The following is a 19024-nucleotide window of genomic DNA, read 5'->3' as shown; positions in this document are numbered from 1 at the left end:
AGTTCCAGAGTTCATCTTTGTTTAGCTCTGATTTATTTCTGGAGTTTTAGGGCCCTGATGCTGGCCTTGTGTTACAACTGAATAAATGGCAAGCTATGGGATTCATCTGCTGAATGGCCATATTCAAGTCAGAGGCGACAAAAGGATTCACCAAATAAAGAAAGAGAAAAATGTAGGCAAATATGGCAGAAAATGGGAATGAAAAGGACAACCTGATCTCTGGGAATGCTATCTTCATCTCTGTGTAATAAACAGGACTAATGTGCTACCTTTACTATGCAATATCCATATGTAAATAAAGGGCTATAAAATTCAATTCTTCTAAAACTATATGATTAAAAGGTTTAACCACCTTTAAACCAAATAGGATGTTTCATCACAATTGGGAAAACTACCTCCTTTAATAATAAAATTTAAATGATTTAAATTGCCAAATGGTGGCTTTGAGGTAAATCTAGATCAATGACTGAACAACGTATCTCTTTAAAAATAGGCATGACCCCCTAGAGGAGTGGGATAGGGAGGGTGGGAGGGAGGAGCAAAAGGGAGGGCATGGGGGATGTATGTATACATTCTGATTCACTTTGTTATAAAGCAGAAACTAACACAACATTGTAAAGCAATTATACTCCAGTAAAGATGTTAAAAAAAAAGGCATATTAACATGTTTATGTTTTAAGTAATTAGAAGTTGGTTATAAATTTCCTCTAATCTCTGACTATTGCACAGGTTTAAACGGTACAGAAACCTATTTTTGTATCTTCCTGATATCTCACATTTTCTACTAATTCTACATTATACAAAGGTAAGTATTATACCGTTAAAAAAATCTAAGATCCTCGCCACTGATGTGTAACACAACTAACTGTAGGTAAGCAAGCACTGTTCCAGGGGGAAGACGTGGAAGAGCAGTTGCAGCAGTGACGATGACCGTGATAACCACGTGCTCGCCGTGTGCAAACACTGCTCTGAGGGACAGTTTTCATGTACTCTCTCCTTTACAGTGTCTTCAAATCAATGCTAAGAACTACATGCTATTATTATTCTAGCTTTACAGATAAGGAAAAACCCAGATATAAAACAGCTACAGAGCTGGGGTATCAACCAGGCCATCTGACCCGAGAACACATGCTCTTAACTACCACACACCCACTCTGCTTCCTTTGACTCTTCAAGGTGGCATGCTTACTTTATACAAATGTAAGATTTATTTCATTTTTAAACATATATGCATGAGGATGTACCATATATATATGTATATGTATGTGTGTGTGCATGTATACACACACATACACAGATACTCTACAGACTAAGCCTACTGTATATTGTACATGAACTAAATCTACCTCTGGCAAAGTACAGAAGGAAACTCTTTGGCACCTGGGACTGGAACACAAACAAGGGTTGAGGATACCCCTGCCTGAGTTCCTAGCTCAAAGGGTCAGTACAGGATAGTCTAGTAGTGATATAGTTGAGCCAAATGGCCCAAAGAACTAGAAATTAACCTCTAGAAATTCTATACTAATGTGTCTATTGAAGGAAATAATAATTCCAATAAATAATGAGTGGAACTATGCTCTACATTAAGTGTCACAAAGTCTGAAGTGCAACTCTCTTAAGTGTTACAATAACCTACATTTTATGGAATTAAAAGAAAAAACCTGAAATGGCTATAGGTAAGTGCATATAAACAAAGTATTAGTTAAAATGCTGAGGACCACACAGAAATTCTAAAGATTTTCAACATAAAAAATTCTGCCTCTCCAATTACTCTAAAATATTTAGTTTTTTAAAAATCATTTAATATTTTTATAATTGAGGTAAATATAGTATTATAATCAAGGGTATAATACAATCTCTATAATCAGGGACAGGCAGGTTTCACAGCAATGACATGATATAAGCTAATGCATGAGAAACGTTAAATTGTAAAATACTGTAAAAATGTTAATCCCTCCCATTTTAATAAGTAGTTCATATATTATTTTGTGGCATTCTTTCTAGTAATCTGAAATATCTAAGGTGAAATGTTAATATTTCTGCTAAAAAGGACAAAAGTTTTTATTTTTATCAAACTAAATAGTCCATATTTCACTTAAGAGTAAATATTTAAATATTGTCCTTAAATTTTATAGGGAGATTTTGTTAAGAAAAATCTTGAATTCAATATTCTGTAGTTTAAATCTGTATGATATTTACTTGATTATGAAGGCAATTTGTTTATCCAATGTCTAACTTGCTCATTTAAGACAGATAAATGTCAAAGGAATTGCCCAAACATACAATTTCCTTCTGACTGTCTTCAAAAAGACAGAAAAGAGATAGAGGAAAAGATACAGTTGAAGAAATCATCAACTAAATCCAGGGTGTGTTGAGGTTATCAGATGGTAGGAACACAACAGGAAAGCAATTTGCCTCACACCTGCCCAAACACTTACCAAGGGGCTGAAAAGAGCGAACAGGACTCGTATCCCTGCTGCTCTCCCGACTGGCTTCCCGGCTGCACCCTTGACTCACACTTGGTCGAGGAATACGACTGCTTCGGGCTGGTATGAAGCAACAGCAGCACAGAAGGGGAGTAAACAGGAGATAGAGTTTGTATTTTTGATATTTTGGTTTTATTCTTTTTTTCTTTCTTTCTTTCCTTTCTTTCTTTCTTTTTTTTTTTTTTTGGCCACTCCATGCAGCATGCGGGATCTTAGTTCCCCGACCAGGGATCGAAACCATGCCCCCTGCAGTGGAAGCGCAGAGTCTTAACCACTGGATCAGCAGGTAAGTCCCTATTCTTTTCTTTCTTAAAAACTAATAAATAAGTTTTTTCTAAGGTTGAGAAGAAATTTTTCTTGATGAAGCATTACCAGGAATACCGTTAAAATTCTTGAATACAGTCTTCTAGTTTGTATGTGATTAGAAGAGTAAAATGATATTTTACTAAAATGAAAAGATTTAAAATATAAATGAATTATACTTTCAAGATAAGATATCTAATTCCATTTTTAACCTATATTTCAGTTGTCCTTGAATTTTAAGTTGTTTTCCTCTAACTTAAAGTGCCTAAATTGAAGTCTTCAATGCCCGAAATACTAAAGAAATACAAGGTCCCAAGTTTTGCACAAAAATCTTACCCACTGAGAGCCTAGATGGACTAGCCTCTCTGCTACAGCCCTGGCTTCGTGGTATCTTGCTTCTCTTCTGTGCTGAGGCTGAATTGACCAGGACTCTTTGAACACCAGAGCTCACAGTGGAGAGGGCTGTTGTGGTCAGAACTCTGCCCGGAGACCCAGACCGGCTGCCAGCTAAACACCAAACACACATACAAATGTTAAGATGTGAACTCCAAGAGAACTTGTTGAAAGGATAAAAATTCAAGAAGTGCACCTGAGAAAACTGTGATAGAATGGCAGTTCTAAGTTCAAAGGAATTAGACTGAGGAAGGTTTATATATACTCAAAACCTGGAATAAAAAGGTATACTATATATACTAGGATTGAATGGTAAATCATGTAAATATATTTTCAGTTTGGGGAGTATAAGATGCTATGTTTAATAAGGACAACACTATTATGATTTTCAGAACATAAATAGTAGAAAAGATTTCCAAAGAAATAACTTATCTAACAATACATTTCATGCAGCTAAAGCTATATGTTAAAATGCTATATATTAAAGCTATACATTTAAAAGGAAAAAATTAATAATTCTATTACTGTTATTATTTTTGTTAAGAATATGGTAATGAAAATGTGCTTCCTGTTAAAAGTATGCCTGCTGAGATGCCTCTAAATGGGCATAACAAGGTTATCTTGCAACTATGTATATTTTTAAATTTTTACAAGATTTAATTTTAAATGTTTACAAAGTTGGGCCAGCTGAAAAAGAAACTTGCATTTTGCTATTTGCCTTCAAATAGCAAAGGGGTCTTGGGTGGCCAGTCTGCCAAGGAGATGTATACTGAGGGTAAAACACGACTAATGGGCAAATAAATGTCAAAGGCGGCAGACCCTTTCTAAACCAGTGATTTTCAGTCTTGGAAGACAAAGGATACGTGGTCAGGGATAGAGAAAGGGAGCTGGACAAAATCTCAGAGATTGGGGTAAGAGTTAAAAAAAAAGTTAAGAAACACGCTTTTAAACTAGAATTGCACGCGTTAGTGTTTAAAGGGATAAGCTCCTTGTCAATCAAAACATTTTTGTCTGCATTGAAAAGGAAAATGAACTAGATAACTCCAAGGTATAATTTAACTCTAGATTCTGGATGGTAGCATTATAAAAGTTAAACTTGCACTTAAATAAAACTTCATGAAAGCAACATTTCCTCTTTGTTGGGAACTTCTCCACAGTCACTGCTCACCTGGTGTAATCTTACCCAATGACACTTCACTTCCACAGAGCAAAGATTAAAGACTCAAAGCCAATGGGGACAAGCAGGGAACATCAACCAGGGAGCAGTGCTGAGTGTGAGGCAGGGAGTGGTGACTTTTTAGTTCAAGCCAGCTCTGTCTTGAGGTAATACTGGCTACATTTTGGGACTTTTTTGTTTTTTAAATGAAAGCTTTGACATTTCCTGATTTTTATCATGTTGTGTAGACCAAATAATACATGAATAGAGGCAGGCTGAATGTGGTTCATGGGCTGCTAATCTGTGACCCTGGCTACCGTTTTCTTGGCATGGTCTTCCTGAATACAATTTAAACTCATGCTTAATTCCTAAACTTTATTAGCACACAAAATGAAACTCATCTTCCGCTGGTTATAGCAATACTGTAAAACAAATCAATGTTTACGATGACATTAGCAATTTATTATCTGTGTAGAAGGAATTCTAAATTGTTGCAGGGAAATTATACAAGTGTACTTTAAAATGATGACTCATTTGAATTGTTTCATGATATTTCAGGTGAAGAATCTTTAAATCAAGTTTCTTTCAGTTATAACCTTAGAGATACTCACAAGGCACCTATTTTCTCCATGCAGCATCTAAACTAAACATACACACCAAAACACCCAAACACCCAACATGCTACAAACTCACAATGCAAGATAAGCTGATGGAATATTTTATGGGAACACTTGCAACAATATAAAAAGAGTAAATTATGAACTGAACACATACAACACGTTATTCTGTTAAAACTAATGTAAGTTTAGGGGGTGACGGTGTTGGTAGGAGACTGGAGAATTCCTTGAAATGTGGATCTATTCAGCAGAGAGGAAACATACAGTATAGAAGCAGAGTAATCACGCTACCTATTCTAGATTTATTGAATTTATCAAAACTATGCAAGCTCACTCTCTATATATTTAAATTCATTCATGCCCTCTCCTGGGAAATAAAATTGGCAGTGTTAATCATTACCCGCTCTTCTCCAATGGCCGCAGCCCCTCCCCCGGCCCCCACCAACAGCGTGTTAATTCCAGTGCCTACAACCCATTTTGGAATTATTTATACTTAGAAGAAAATATCAAGGCTCTTTCTCCAGCAAAAGAACTACCAAGGCTAATTATTTCTTCTAGGAAAACCACATAGTTGATGAAAGAGAGTATGATGTACCTAGGGAATAGCATGCTACTAGAAAATACTCTAATTTATGAAATTTGAAATTAGATACCTAATTTCTCTTGTGCTGCCTAAAGTTTTCAAATTACCATTTTATACTTTTTATGAGATGTTTTCAAGGCATTACTAAAGCTCCTTGTTTTTGAATGTTTACACCTGTGGCATCAACATGGATAATTTTAAAAATCCAGGGTTTTGGTAATAAATAAGGACAGGTCAAAGAAAAATCATAACTGGTGATTTTTACCCCAATAATGGCTACAGAATGATATAATATTAAATGTTAAGAATTTCTGCTGAATAGAACCCATTCTTGATAATGAAAATAGGTGATCAAACAACAGATGCACACATAAAGTCTATATATTCTTACCACCAATGGTATTAGCAGATTGTGATCCTGAACAAGTGTAAAGGCAGAATTAGGGTAAGGGTTATAATCCATGAAGAGGGAAGAAGCAGATTTAAAATGAATGGCAGATGGAAATAAGAAAGCTTTAGTCAGTTCTTAGAAAATAAAAAATTCTAAAGCAAAAAAAGCAAACTTTAAAAAAAAATCCCAAAACCATTGATGTCTGTAACAAAAGCAGAACATTTAGTAGTTTTTAGCTGATAAACTGAAATCAGACACTCATGTACAAAGCAGATGAAATGAAGGTGCAAAAGTAAATGTAAATTCTTCAGCTTTTCTTCTATTGATAGCCTAAAATCTAAATAATTAAATGTTTAAATTTTTATAATTTAAACATTTAATTTAAAACTACAGGTAAGGAAGAACTACAACATCTTCTAGCTGAAGAAAAATTACATGAAAAAGCTACAGGTTTTATCTTTCTTAAGACACACAGGGAAAAAAAACCAAACAGTAGGGGGTGGGGTGGAGAGACAAAATTTCTGACAGGCTGTACAATCATTTGTACATAATCAGTCACTACCAACAACAAAAGACACAATATTTACGTAAACATTTAAGTCTGGAAGTCTCTCCACTGGGTCTGTTTTTATTTATTTTTGGTTAGCCATCAGAACATACCTGCTGTGACCCAAGAGATTTTTTTTTCCTAAATGGTGATATAAAAATATGGAAAAGACCATGCAAACCCTAATGAATTACTTCACAACAAAGTGAAGATGGAGAGCACAGCAATATTTCTGTGCAAATATGTGTAAAGAAACTTGCATCAAATTATACAAGGCCACAATATCTTTTTTCAAAAGAATTTGAAATGAAAAAAACAGTCATTCAAATAAATAAGCAGGCAAATAAACAAAAACCTCACCAATATGATTTAAAATCTAAGTGATTTTATAGTGGGAACATCTTCTGATCTTAAAATCCTACTAGGTCTAAAAATCTATCATTATGTTCTCACACTCTAGGAGAGGATTGCAAGTATTGTGGATTGGGTTTCAAAGTGAAAAACCAAATGTAAAAAAATTATTCTATATTCTCTTGAAGTGATCAGTAGTTATAATATACTTAAAAGGGAGTTCCTTAAGTAATATATTAAAAAACCATACACAAAGCACTTTGAATCTCTGCCATGAGTTCAGTCTTAGTATTACTTTAGAAGAGAACTCAGTAAAATATCTCATATACAATTGTTTTATCCTTAAGATGCTGGATACAGACAGTTTCTGGTTGCTACCTTTATTTTTCTTTCTGCTTTAAATTTCCTAACTTCACCATTATTTTTGTTTCCTGAAGGCCATAAGAAATAACAACAAAGAAGTGCACAATAGGAGTATAAAATTCAGTTGACATTAGGTTAAGAAAAACAAGGACATCAATTTCACCAGCTAAAATATAGAGCACATACTTTGTGCTCAGGCAAAATACTAATTTAATTCTCACAACAATCCTGTGAGATTATCCTCTTCATTTTACTGGTTACAGTAGAAGTATATAGAAATACAGCAACTTTAAATAACCTGGAAAAGCCATGGATCAAATCCATGATCTAAATCAATACTTCTCAGACTTGATTGTAACACAAATCACTTGATGATCTTGTTAAAGACTGAATTCAGTAGATCTGTGGTGGCATGAGATTGTACATTTCCCAGGTGATGCTGATGCTGGTCTGGGCACCCCATTTGGAATAGCAAGGCTCTAAACTACTATGCTATACTCCTAAAGATTAAGTTACTTTAACAGTTACCCTAAAAATACACAAGATCAGGGAAGAATGTGGAATGATCTATTCCTAATTTGGTTGGGAGAAGAGCTCTCACCCAGAGGGCATTTGCCATTTTTTCCTATTTGTAAATAACCCTCAATTTGCAAACTAATTTTACTAAGCATTTCTGCTTATTTTTAGGACTCTTGTTGAGTGCTCCCATCATTACTCTGTCTAGATTTTTTGACTTTGTAAAGAGGAGAATCTGCTAGGCCGGACTTGTCTAATCACTGCCCTGACCCCCTCTAAGCCCAGCTCCTTTCTCTGATTCCACGATTCAAGAATCAAGTTAAAAAAACAGACAAATTGGGCATCTATATCCTGGAAGAGTCACCTAAACAACAGTGGAAGATAGCTACATCTATTTCTTTCCAAAATGGCCAAGTATATAGAAGAACCCCAGAATTACCTCCCTAGAAAAAATTCCTGTTCTAAGAGGTATGTGCTAAGGAAAATCTCTTGATAAAGAAGGAATGTGAACTCTTTTAAATTAATTATGCCATAAGTGTATATATTACTATTCTGGAATATATAGGAATGGATCATTCATTTTACCTAGAATTCAAAATTGTGCTTTTTAATAATTGTGTTTATGAGAAACTCAGCTTCCAATGAAATTGCAAAAATATAAATCTTAAATTTAAAAAGGAATATAACAAAACTGGTCATTTCAATTTGTTTCCTCTTTATGAATCAGTATATACCTGCCAAAAATGCTAACTGCATTCTAACAGATTTTAGGGAAAGTACAAAGATACCACATATCTGCCCTTGAACAACATTAGCTAGATGCAACCAGATCTGATGCTAACATATGGCAATTATTTTGCCTCTAAAAAGCACAATTTTCCACATTTACAAGTTTCTGAGTAGACTGTGAAAACCTTAATGTTAAAAGATTTGTGCTATTTAAAATATCTCCATGCAAAAGTCTGAATAGCAGATGAAGTTTTTCTTTCTAAGTGCAGATATCAATGATGCAGCCCTAATAACACACCAAAGACAAGACAACACCCACTCCAAAAATTCCAAAACATGCACAACAACTGACCCAAAACATTGAAAAAAAAAATACCTTCATTTTTGTCAGGTGATGATGAACCTAAAGTACAGAACAAGAACTCAGTATGTGGCTTGTCTTTTTTGAAATTAGTTTTGTCTTTTTCCATTGGTCAATCTCTTCATACAGTAACATACAAGGAATACGCTTATCCTAACATATTAGAAATATGGGAGAACTAATAGGCAATACGTACGCTGTGACTGAGACACCATTTTTGTTCGACTTCTTCCTCTGGAATCTGTCTTGGAGTTTCCCATACCAGCAAGTGGTGCTGAAAGCTTTGCTCTCACCCGGCCTAAGGAATAAAATTATTTACATAATTAAAGACTTTTTTCTATAATAATATTTAGTAATGAGGAAAAAAATCTATAATTTTCTAATTGGGTGTGCTTTTCAAGTATTGTTAAATTCTGTAATAATGTAACCTTCACTTACAGATTATAAGATTATAGTTCTCTTAAAATTTTAAAAATACATACTGCTTTTTACATGTTGCACCATAAGCTAACTTTCCTTTATGGGTAAGAATAAAGTCAAACTAAAAGATCTCCATTCTCAGTTTGATATTATTAGTCCAGTAAAGTAGAGTTATAATTAAGATAATTACCACAGGCATGCACTTATTCTTAATTGGTAGTTCCAATTTTAAAATTTCAGTTTCCATGAAATTTAATTTATTCTCAAATCCACCCTGTAGTTTAAAATACAAGCTAATCTTGGAAACAACAACCCAAACAATCTTTCTGACTGAAAATGTACTTCTAAAGATATCTGCAAGAAGATACAATACTAGGTAAAATATCTCATCTTTTTATATCCTGTGCTAAACATGAGATTACTACAGATGAACATGGACACATTTACTCTTCTCTTCCTCCAACTAACCAATTTCATTTATAAAATTATTTGAGGAAATACCAATCCTCAAAGAGATGGCACTTTTCTACACACATTTCCTTCTCTACCTCCAAGTTGCGTTCCTTTTTTCTCTTACTACTGCCTCATCCCCCTCCACAAAACCAAGCCGCAAGATGTTTCTAGAGCTCTTGAACCAAAGGAGATAATGCTTACCAAAGTGCTTAAGTAAACTGTCATTAGAAAAAACAAAAATATATTACTAGCAGGTACTTTGGTATTCTCAAGCAACAGTCTCAATCACTATCAAATCAGAACCAATACCAAACATGATCATAAAGAAGGACTCAAAATACTTTTTAGTTAAAAGGCACAACTTTTAGGGCAATCACAATATAGAGGCTGGGGACTTCCCTGGTGGTGCAGTGGTTAAGAATCCGCCTGCCAATGCAGGCGACACGGGTTCGAGCCCTGGTCCGGGAAGATCCCACATGCTGCAGAGAAACTAAGCCTGTGTGCCACAACTACTGAGCCCATGTGCCACAACTACTGAAGCCTGCGTGTCCCGTGATCCACAACAAGAGAAGCCACTGCAATGAGAAGCCTGCACACCACAACGAAGAGGAGCCCCCGCTCACTGCAACTAGAGAAAGCCCGCACGCAGCAACAAAGACCCAAAGCAGCCAAAAATAAATAAACAAAATAAATTTTTAAAAAACCCCAACAATATAGGGGCTAGCCTAATATGGCAATATTAACTAGGAAAACATACACTAAAGAGTAAGGAAAAATTACAAAATTAAGAAATGAGTGAGGGAAGATAAGAGAATAATTAGGAACTAGGAATAAAATGAAGCAAAAGGAGAAGTACAGTTGGTAGATCCTAGCATTCTATCAACTTCTTTGAGGCCCCTAAAAAGCCCATAATTCAGGACTTTCACCCTTTTACAGAGTCTGTTTAGAATAGGACACAATGTTCTCCTGACTAAGAAGTAAAATAGAAAAAAATTATTATTTTTGAAATGCAGAATTTATCCAGTACAACAAAATTAGGATAAATTAAGTATTTTGACACTACCATTCTAAATTACAATGCCACAGTGCCAGAAACTAGTACTCTAGTTTAAAACTTAAAATATGAAAATATTTCAAATATATCAGAGTAAGTATGAGACCTCCAAAATGTTAAATCTACTTAGCCGTGTATCACAAGAAAACGTCATCCATGTAAAATTTAGAAAAAAAAAATGTGTTTCATATCAGAGGCTTAATAAGACAGCCTTCAGGCAGGATAAATATAAAAACTGAATTTTTTCCTTTCTACAAATTCAAAAGCAATAAATAATTTTTTAAAAGGTAAACTGGCTCAGTAAAATAAAGTATTATATCTAGCAAGGTTTTTGTAATCCCAAATTCAAGTCATATGCAATTCTCCAGTCACTGATTCAAAATCAAAGATACATTTAAAAGCTGACAAAATAAATGCATTTAAATGCTGAGGATATTTAAAGACGATAAAGCAATGGCACGTGCACTCCCAAAGTATAAATGAATTGGCATAAATTAAAAAACAAAAACACAAAATAAAAGCATTAATGTCACTACAAGAAAAAAATGAAACTATGTAACTTTATACTAGATATTGTTAAACATGTTAAGCATTTTTGTTTTTCTAGCATGAGATGATCCAAGATACAAAGCAAAACTCCAGGATGAAGGATTAAAAAAAAAATCCACATGTATAACTAACACAACCAAACATGAAATGTAAAAGCTACCACAGCTCGCAAATTATACAGATTTGCAAAGAAATTAGCCTATTTTAGTTTTTAATATTTAATTCCTACCAATGAAAATATTAATGTAGAGGTATTTGTGTTACTAACAAAATGTATAATTCTTACCATCTTCAGATGCTGTTCCTAAATAAGAGAAATAAAACAATAACATTTCAACAAAGTCTGCCAATGCTGATGTTAAAACCTTCCTCGCGCCTCCCACCCAACGAAAACAAAAGGGCAAAAGGAAAAATTTCTAGTTCGATAGCCTTAAATTAGCTTTTAAAAGATTCATTTTGAGATAAAAGAAAATTTGAGGTAACCTAATGACTCATAGCACAAAAAAGGTTAAAACTAGACAATTAAAAATAGCAAAATTCTATAACAAACCCATTTGTCTGCTATACTTCATACTTAAAATTTTAAATGGTGAAGAAAATTAGAGAAATTAATTACTCAAGAAAGATGCAACTTTCATTGCTCTCTCCAAAACGAAGATTTGTATAGATCTTTCCAATGTAAGAATTCTTTCTGTGCATTTTCAAAAGGTAGTCCATAAAAGAACTAGAAAACTAATTGACAAACATGGGAATCAAATCCATGACCTAGGTCTCATTAACCCAGTATTTTCACCAAAGCATTACAAAGACCTATCAATCCATTAGCTATTTATTCAAAAATTTTTGTACTCCCTAAGACGTCAGTGAAAACTAGCAAAAATGATCAAGTAAATGGAATTCCCTGGCAGTCCAGTGGTTAGGACTCCATGCTTTCACTGCTGAGGGCCCGGGTTCAATCCCTGGTCGGGGAACTAAGATCCCACAAGCCGCACGGCACGGCCAAAAAAAAACCAAACTCACTACTACTATAGGGCAATAACAGATGTTTCTCCATGTGTGTGTATATAGATTTTTTTTTTAAAACACAGGATTAAACATCAGTGAGAGTAACACATCACACAACACAGGTGATTCCTCAAATAGGCTGATGTTTCTAACCCACAAAAGAAAACATTTTGATCTGGAATGTGAGAATAATTTGTTTTTAAAGGATCTAGAATCTCAGTGTTAGAAGTGATATTGAATGGTCTGAAATATAGAAACTATCTCTTGGTTAGGTTTTCTTTCATTTAATAATTTCTTAAATTTATGAAATACATTAAACACACACAGAAGCACAGAGACTAATTATAAGTAACACTCATGTACCCAACCCAAGATTAAATAAATCTTCCATTTCATCAGAATGGAAGATATACCAATTTCAGAGTTTATGTAATAATTGACAGAAAAACGTACAGTTTTCCATTTTCTCTAGATCTCATACTGTGACTTACAGATTCAGGATCTTCTTACAAGTTTTTATAAAAAAGCTCAAGTTCTTAGATAACATTATGGTATCTGATGAAGTGAAGGGCAAGTATGGATAATACACAGTCTAGTGTTAGACAAAAATACCATACAGATAAAAATTACCATACTGGATCAAGCAACTAAAGATAAACTAAATACTGAAATTAAAAAGGCATAGCTCAAAGTAAGTTCAATTTTGATTAAATGTTAATTTAAAACTCACTCTCTGAAAGACAGCATCTGTGACTTACATTTCATTTTCATAAATAACCATATGAATCTGTAAAATATGTCATTTGTCTCTCTCTGTATCAGAGTTATTAAACTAAAGAACTGAATCAAGTGACTTATGAGATTCCTTTCCCTTCTTCTGAATCTAATATTTCGGAGAAAGACTTAAGAAATCAAGAATATTCTAAGAGGTCAGGTAAAAAAAATTAAGAAAATTGATTTAACTTATAACAAAGAGTAACCTAGTATTTGAGTAAACTGAGAAACCCAAAATAGATATGATTAACCCAAAATTAAATCAGAGAATTACGTAGCCATTTTCACATTAAGAGTGCTGCCAAATAAGCAGCCTATTTTCAGAACTTAAGAGAATGAACAAAGGTATCATGTAGAATCCAAGAGCCATAAAATTTTTTAGGTGAATTAGAAAAGGAAGTTCTTACCATCCATCTTGTCAGAAGTATCCTCTGATGAAAGAGCAAGCAAAGAACGGAAGAAAACTTAGTATATTAGAAAAGGATTTTATAACCCCTGGAAAACATTATTTTTAAGAACACAGAATTCATAGCACACACGTATATATGAAGCTTGTTTTCAACTAAAACATAATAGGAGATTAAACGAGACGAGGTTTCTTTGTGAGATAAAGATACCAAAAAAAAAAATTATATATATATAGAATTGAATTGACAATAAGTCTGATTTTCACTAGCCTATATAAGTTAGAGAAGCCCATGTCCCAACCTTGGACCCCTGCACCAACAGACAAACCCCTTGCTTGGGTCTGCTGAGTTTCTCATAATCTAAGAGTCACCTTGCCTTGCTTTCTCTTTTCCTCTATAGGCTAGAGCACACCTCCAAATTCTACTCTAAATTTAGCTGTCTCATCATTATCCTCTGTCTACCGTGTTGCTGCTTCCTCACCCCATCCTTTAGTACTTTCAGTCCCTTCAAGACCCGAAATATGGATAAATCTAACAACTAAATTGCTCTACCCCGCTACTTTGAGGTGCCCCAATAGAGAAAATTACAAAACCACGAAGTCATGCATACTGGCACTACTAGAAACTGGGGTAATTATCAGGCTTGACCTTTAGTGACTGTGCAGAAAAGTATTAATAAACCAGGCCTGATACTCTTAAGAAGAGCCTAGTTACAGGGCTAGCCCTTAGCTGGCCTTTGGGAATTTAGTTTTGGATCCTGATTATATCAATAAGGTTGTTTTGTGTGTTTGAGTGTTGGGGATGGGGTATTGAACTCCTGCTATACCAACTTGCCTGAATTGTTTTTGCAGACAATGTGATTTAGGGGAATACCTGTTATCTTTTTGGGAGTATGGAATTCTGGTAATTGTGGCTGGTTGTGCAGCACAGTGCTTGCGTAACGACCGCCCTTTTACCCTCACCCTGGACTCTAAGTCTTAAGGAAGCTTCTCTGGACAGAAACACTATGCACATGTTCCACACTCATTGCTGGAGGAAGGAGCATGTTCTGTGCAGCCCGTCATTTTCGCCTCTGGGAGGGATAACTCTGAAAGCCTGTGCCTGGACTCCTCCAGACTACCGGATGAGTCTTTTTCCCTTGCTGATCCTGCTGTGTGTCCTTTTGCTATAATTAACCTCAGCCATGAGTACAGCTAACAGTCCTGTGAGTTCTTCTAGTGAGTTTCTAAATGTGTAGGTGGTTGCAGGAAGCCCAGAAGAGAGCCCCTCCTCTTGTACCTCCTCAACTGCTATTCCAAACCTCAAGCCACCTCTCAGACACCCTACTTTCTATTAGCTCAGTGTCCTGACTCTGACTCCTCAGACATGAAGACACAGCTACCTCCTGATGACATGGCTCTTGATGCTCGCCCGCCCAAAATATATCTGAATCTACCCCCTTCATTTCTTTCCCTTCTACGTCAGTGAAACTGATGACCCTTCCACATCCAAGGCTAACTAACTCCCCAGCTCTTCTCTATACATCCTATTCCTTATGTCTCTCATACGAACTTTGACTGTAACAATTTCCTTTCATTCTTCCATTTTTTACTTTTCCTTCTCTACTGATCCTACCATCTTAGTATACAAACATATTTAACTCCCTCAATTTTAAAAAACAAGAAGTTCATTAACCTTTAACAACGGATAATTCCTACAATCTTCTTTCATCTCTTCTCAACCGCTAAGCATAGGAATAATTTATACAGATTCTCCTTCCAACGTCTTCCTCAATCAACTGAAATCTGACTTCTGTCCACATGACTCCAACTGAAAACATTTATTTTCTTTTTCATTTAAGCAATCCCACAGGCCTAGTTGTTGAGAACAAATATTCATAAATATGCATAGATATGTCAAGGTTTCCTTAACAGAAATTCCTGTCTCCCATCATACCAAGCTTCCTCTTCAGGATAAAGTTTTCAAGGGTAAACCTCAAAACACTCATCATATCCCCATTGCCAAAGGATTCAGTACTTCAGTGGATGAAAAATCCTGTGGCAACTGCTTTAAGAAATGTATTGAGTTTAATATTGAAAGATTACAGTAAGAACAATTCTCTAATGACTTCCAAGTCTAATCTCAAGCACAGATCTCTCTCCTGAGTTCTCTGCCACTGTATGTAATTCTTTCTCATATACTACTATGCCTCCGAACACTTCCAGTTTGATGTCTCAGGGGTTTCAAACTCAAAATGCATAAAACTCAACAAGCTTTTAGCTGCTCATCCTTTAGCAACCTACCAATAGACTGAGAGACTCTTTCAATATAGAAGCATATATCTCTGGATCCATAAATGTTCAGCCATGATAAACAAGGCTCAAAGAGAAGAAAACAAGGAATACACAAGTCACATCTGTATAAGAAAGTTGAGGAAGGGGGAGGAGGGGGTTTAGAAAGAAAAAGGAAGGAAGGAAGGAAGGAAGGAAGGGGGGAGGGGGGAGGGAAGAAAAAGAAAAAAAGACATAGAAATAAAAGAATGAGAAAATCTATTCTCTAAGCCCTGGACAGAGGCACAGACAAGTATCTCATTGTGCCTGAGTGTGAACCTGGGCCAGATGAAGAAAAGAGGATAGATGGACACCTTTCCCTTCTGTAAAGAAGCAAACATGCCATTCAAACCTTAAAGAACCAAAAGAAACAAATTAAGCAATCTCATGGCACTATTATGACTTTCTTATGAAAAAAAAAAATTGCTGCTGGGAATTTCCTGGCAGTCTAGTGGTTAGGACTCCGTGCTTTCAGCCGAGGGCCTGGGTTCAATCCTTGGTTGGGGAACTAAGATCCCACAAGCTAAGTGGCATGTCCAAAAATTTTAAAAAAAGAATTGCTGCAAATGGCTTTCGAGTTCATTTTAAAACATTTCAAATTCAGTATTTTTTTCTGGTACTAAAAAATAATAGATACTAAATATAATGTTTTATTTTTAAGACTCAGGATGAATGTTTTATTTCTATTTGTTTTCCATTTTCCCCACTTAAAAAAATTAATGTATAATTCATGTACCATAAAATTTACTTTCATAGTATACAATTCAGTGTTTTTAATATATTCACAAGACTTAACAACCCTCATAAATATCTAATTCCAGAACATTTTCATCACCCCAAAAAGAAATCTTATACCCATTGATGTCATTCCCTATTTTCCCGACTCCCAACCCCTGGCAACAACTAATTTACTTTCTGTTTCTGTGGATTCACGTATTCTAGGCATTTCATGTAAATGGAATCATACAGTATGTGGCTGTTTGTGTCTAACTTTATAATGTTTTCGAGTTCCACTCCTCTTAGAGCATGCATTAGTATTTCACTTTTATGTAATGTGCTCCTTTTTAAGACTGAGTAATATTCTGCTTCATTGTATGCACATACCTGCCTAACCATTCACCAGCTGATGGACATTTGGGTTGTTTCCACTTTTTGGCTGTTATGAATAATGTTGTTAAGAACATTCATTTGTGTACATGTTTTAATGAGAACATATGTTTCACATGTCTTGGGTATACAGCTAGGAGTGGAACCGCTGGGCCACATGCTAACTCAATGTTTCACTTTTTGAGAAACTGCCAAACTGTTCCCATAGTGGCTCCACTTACATTCCAGGAGCAGTGTATGAGGGTTTCAATTTCTCCATATCCTCACCAGCATTTGTTATTGTCCATTCTTTGGATAATAGCCTAGCGGGTGTGAAGAGGTATCTCATTGTGCTTTTGATTTGCACTTCCCTAATGTCTAAGGACGTTGAGTATCTTTTCATGTGCTTTCATTGGCAATTTGTATATTCTCTTTAAAGAAATATGTATTCAAATCCTTTGCTTATTTTTAAATAGAATTGCCTTTTTGTTACTGAGTTATGAGTTCTTTATATACTTGAGATGTAAGTCCCTAATCAGATATGTGATTTGCAAATGTTTTCTCTCATTTTGTGTGTTGTCTTTTCACTTTCTTGATGGTGCCCTCTGAAGCACAATGTTTTTAATTTTGATGAAGTCCAATTTACCTAGCTTTTCTTTGGTTGCTTGTGTTTGGTGTAGTATCTAAGAGGTTATGAAGATTTACACCTGTGTTTTCTTCTAAGCATTTTATAGTTTTAGCTCTTACATTTGTGTTTTTTATCTATTTTGAGTTAATTTTTTGGATATGATATGAGGTAGGGGTCCAAATTCATTCCTTGGCCCCTGGCTATCGAGTTGTTCCAGCAACATTTGCTGAAAAGAATTCTTGCCTACTGCATGGTCTTGGCACCCTTGTTGGAAATCAACTGACCATAAATATATGGGATTATTTCTGGACTCTCAATTCTATTACATTGGTGTATATATCTATCTTTATGCCAGTACCACACAGACTTGATTACTGTAACTTTGAAGTAAATTTTGAAATTGGGAAGTGTGAGTACACCAAGTTCGGTCTTTTTCAAGATCATTTTATCTATTCTGGAAACTTTGCTTTGTCATTTGGATTTTAGGAGCAGTTTGTCAATTTCTATAAAAAGGCAGCTGGACTTTTGATAGGGATTGCATTGGATCTGTATGTCAATTTCCCATCCTAATACTAAGTCTTTAAATAACCTGTGTGTCTTTCCATTTATTTAGAGCTTTAAATTCTTCTAACAATGTGTTGTAGTTTTTAGTGCACAAGTGTGAAATAAAACATATATATGCGCCCAATTCCTGGCACAGAGCTCCTAAAACCCTTGTAATTTCTCAAGTGGTAAGAGCACTTGGAGTACCTTTGTCTCTAATATTTGCTCGTTGACCCTGGTACCTGACAGCGTTCCTAAATCCCTTGGAATTTCCTCGGTGATAGGAGTGTCTTTTGTTCTAATAAGGCATTTCCTGGCGGTCTCCTCGACAGCCTCAGGATGGGGGATGGTCACCAGAAAGATGAAACCATGATTAAAGCTTGGAATTTTCAGCCCCATCCTCCATCCTCTGGGAAGAGGTGTGAGGCTGGAGACTAAGTTAATGATCAATTATGACTATGTGATGAAGCCTCCATAAAAATGCCAAAAGCACAAGATTCAGAGAGTTTCTGGGTTGGTGAACACACCCATATGCTGGGAGGGTGGCACACTGCAACTCCACAGGGAAAGAAGCTCTTGGGCTTGAGACCCTTCCAGACCTCGCCCCCTGTATCTCTTTATCCAGCTTTTCATTCATACCCTTTAATATCCTTTGTAATAAACCAGTAATCTAGTAAGTAGACTGTTTTCCCAAGATCTGTGAGCCACTCTAGCAAATTAATTTAACTCAAGGAGGGGGCAAGGGAACCTGTGACTTAGAGCCAGTTGGTCAGAAGCACAGGTAACAACCTGGACTTGCAACTGATGTCTGAGGTGTGGGTGAGTGGGGGCGGGGGTCATAACAGACTAAGCCCTTAACCTGTAAGGTCTGTGTTAACTATGGTGAGGGTCACAACTGAATTGAATTTTAGGACATCTAGGTGTTGTCTGAGAATTGCTTGATGCGAAAATCCCACACATCTCGTGTCAGCAATATTATGAGTGTAAGAGTAAAGGAGAA

General features: G+C 35.5%; 1 protein-coding gene across 39 annotated transcripts in view; it reads right to left on the bottom strand.

The window, feature by feature from the left end:
* The window catches only part of CLASP2 (cytoplasmic linker associated protein 2), a 175116-nt gene that overhangs the window by 52253 nt on the left and 103839 nt on the right, over positions 1-19024 (bottom strand). For 14 of the 39 annotated variants that reach the window (XM_082348331.1, XM_082348300.1, XM_082348334.1 and 11 more), the window contains 5 exons: positions 13459-13482; positions 11559-11576; positions 8993-9094; positions 3126-3296; positions 2439-2546 (listed from right to left, as the gene is read on the bottom strand). In XM_082348331.1, the coding sequence (XP_082204457.1) occupies positions 2439-2546; positions 3126-3296; positions 8993-9094; positions 11559-11576; positions 13459-13482 (423 nt within the window). Of the gene's footprint in view, positions 1-2438; positions 2547-3125; positions 3297-5929; positions 5957-8811; positions 8839-8992; positions 9095-11558; positions 11577-13458; positions 13483-19024 lie in introns of all 39 variants that reach the window. The other 25 variants (XM_082348296.1, XM_082348330.1, XM_082348307.1 and 22 more) reach the window with 7 other exon arrangements.

This window comes from Balaenoptera borealis (genome assembly GCF_965194805.1).
Source record: "Balaenoptera borealis genome assembly, chromosome: 12".
NCBI lineage: Eukaryota > Metazoa > Chordata > Mammalia > Artiodactyla > Balaenopteridae > Balaenoptera > Balaenoptera borealis.
The sequence above is the reverse complement of the archived record's forward strand: the minus strand, read 5'-3'. Positions and strand labels throughout refer to the sequence as shown.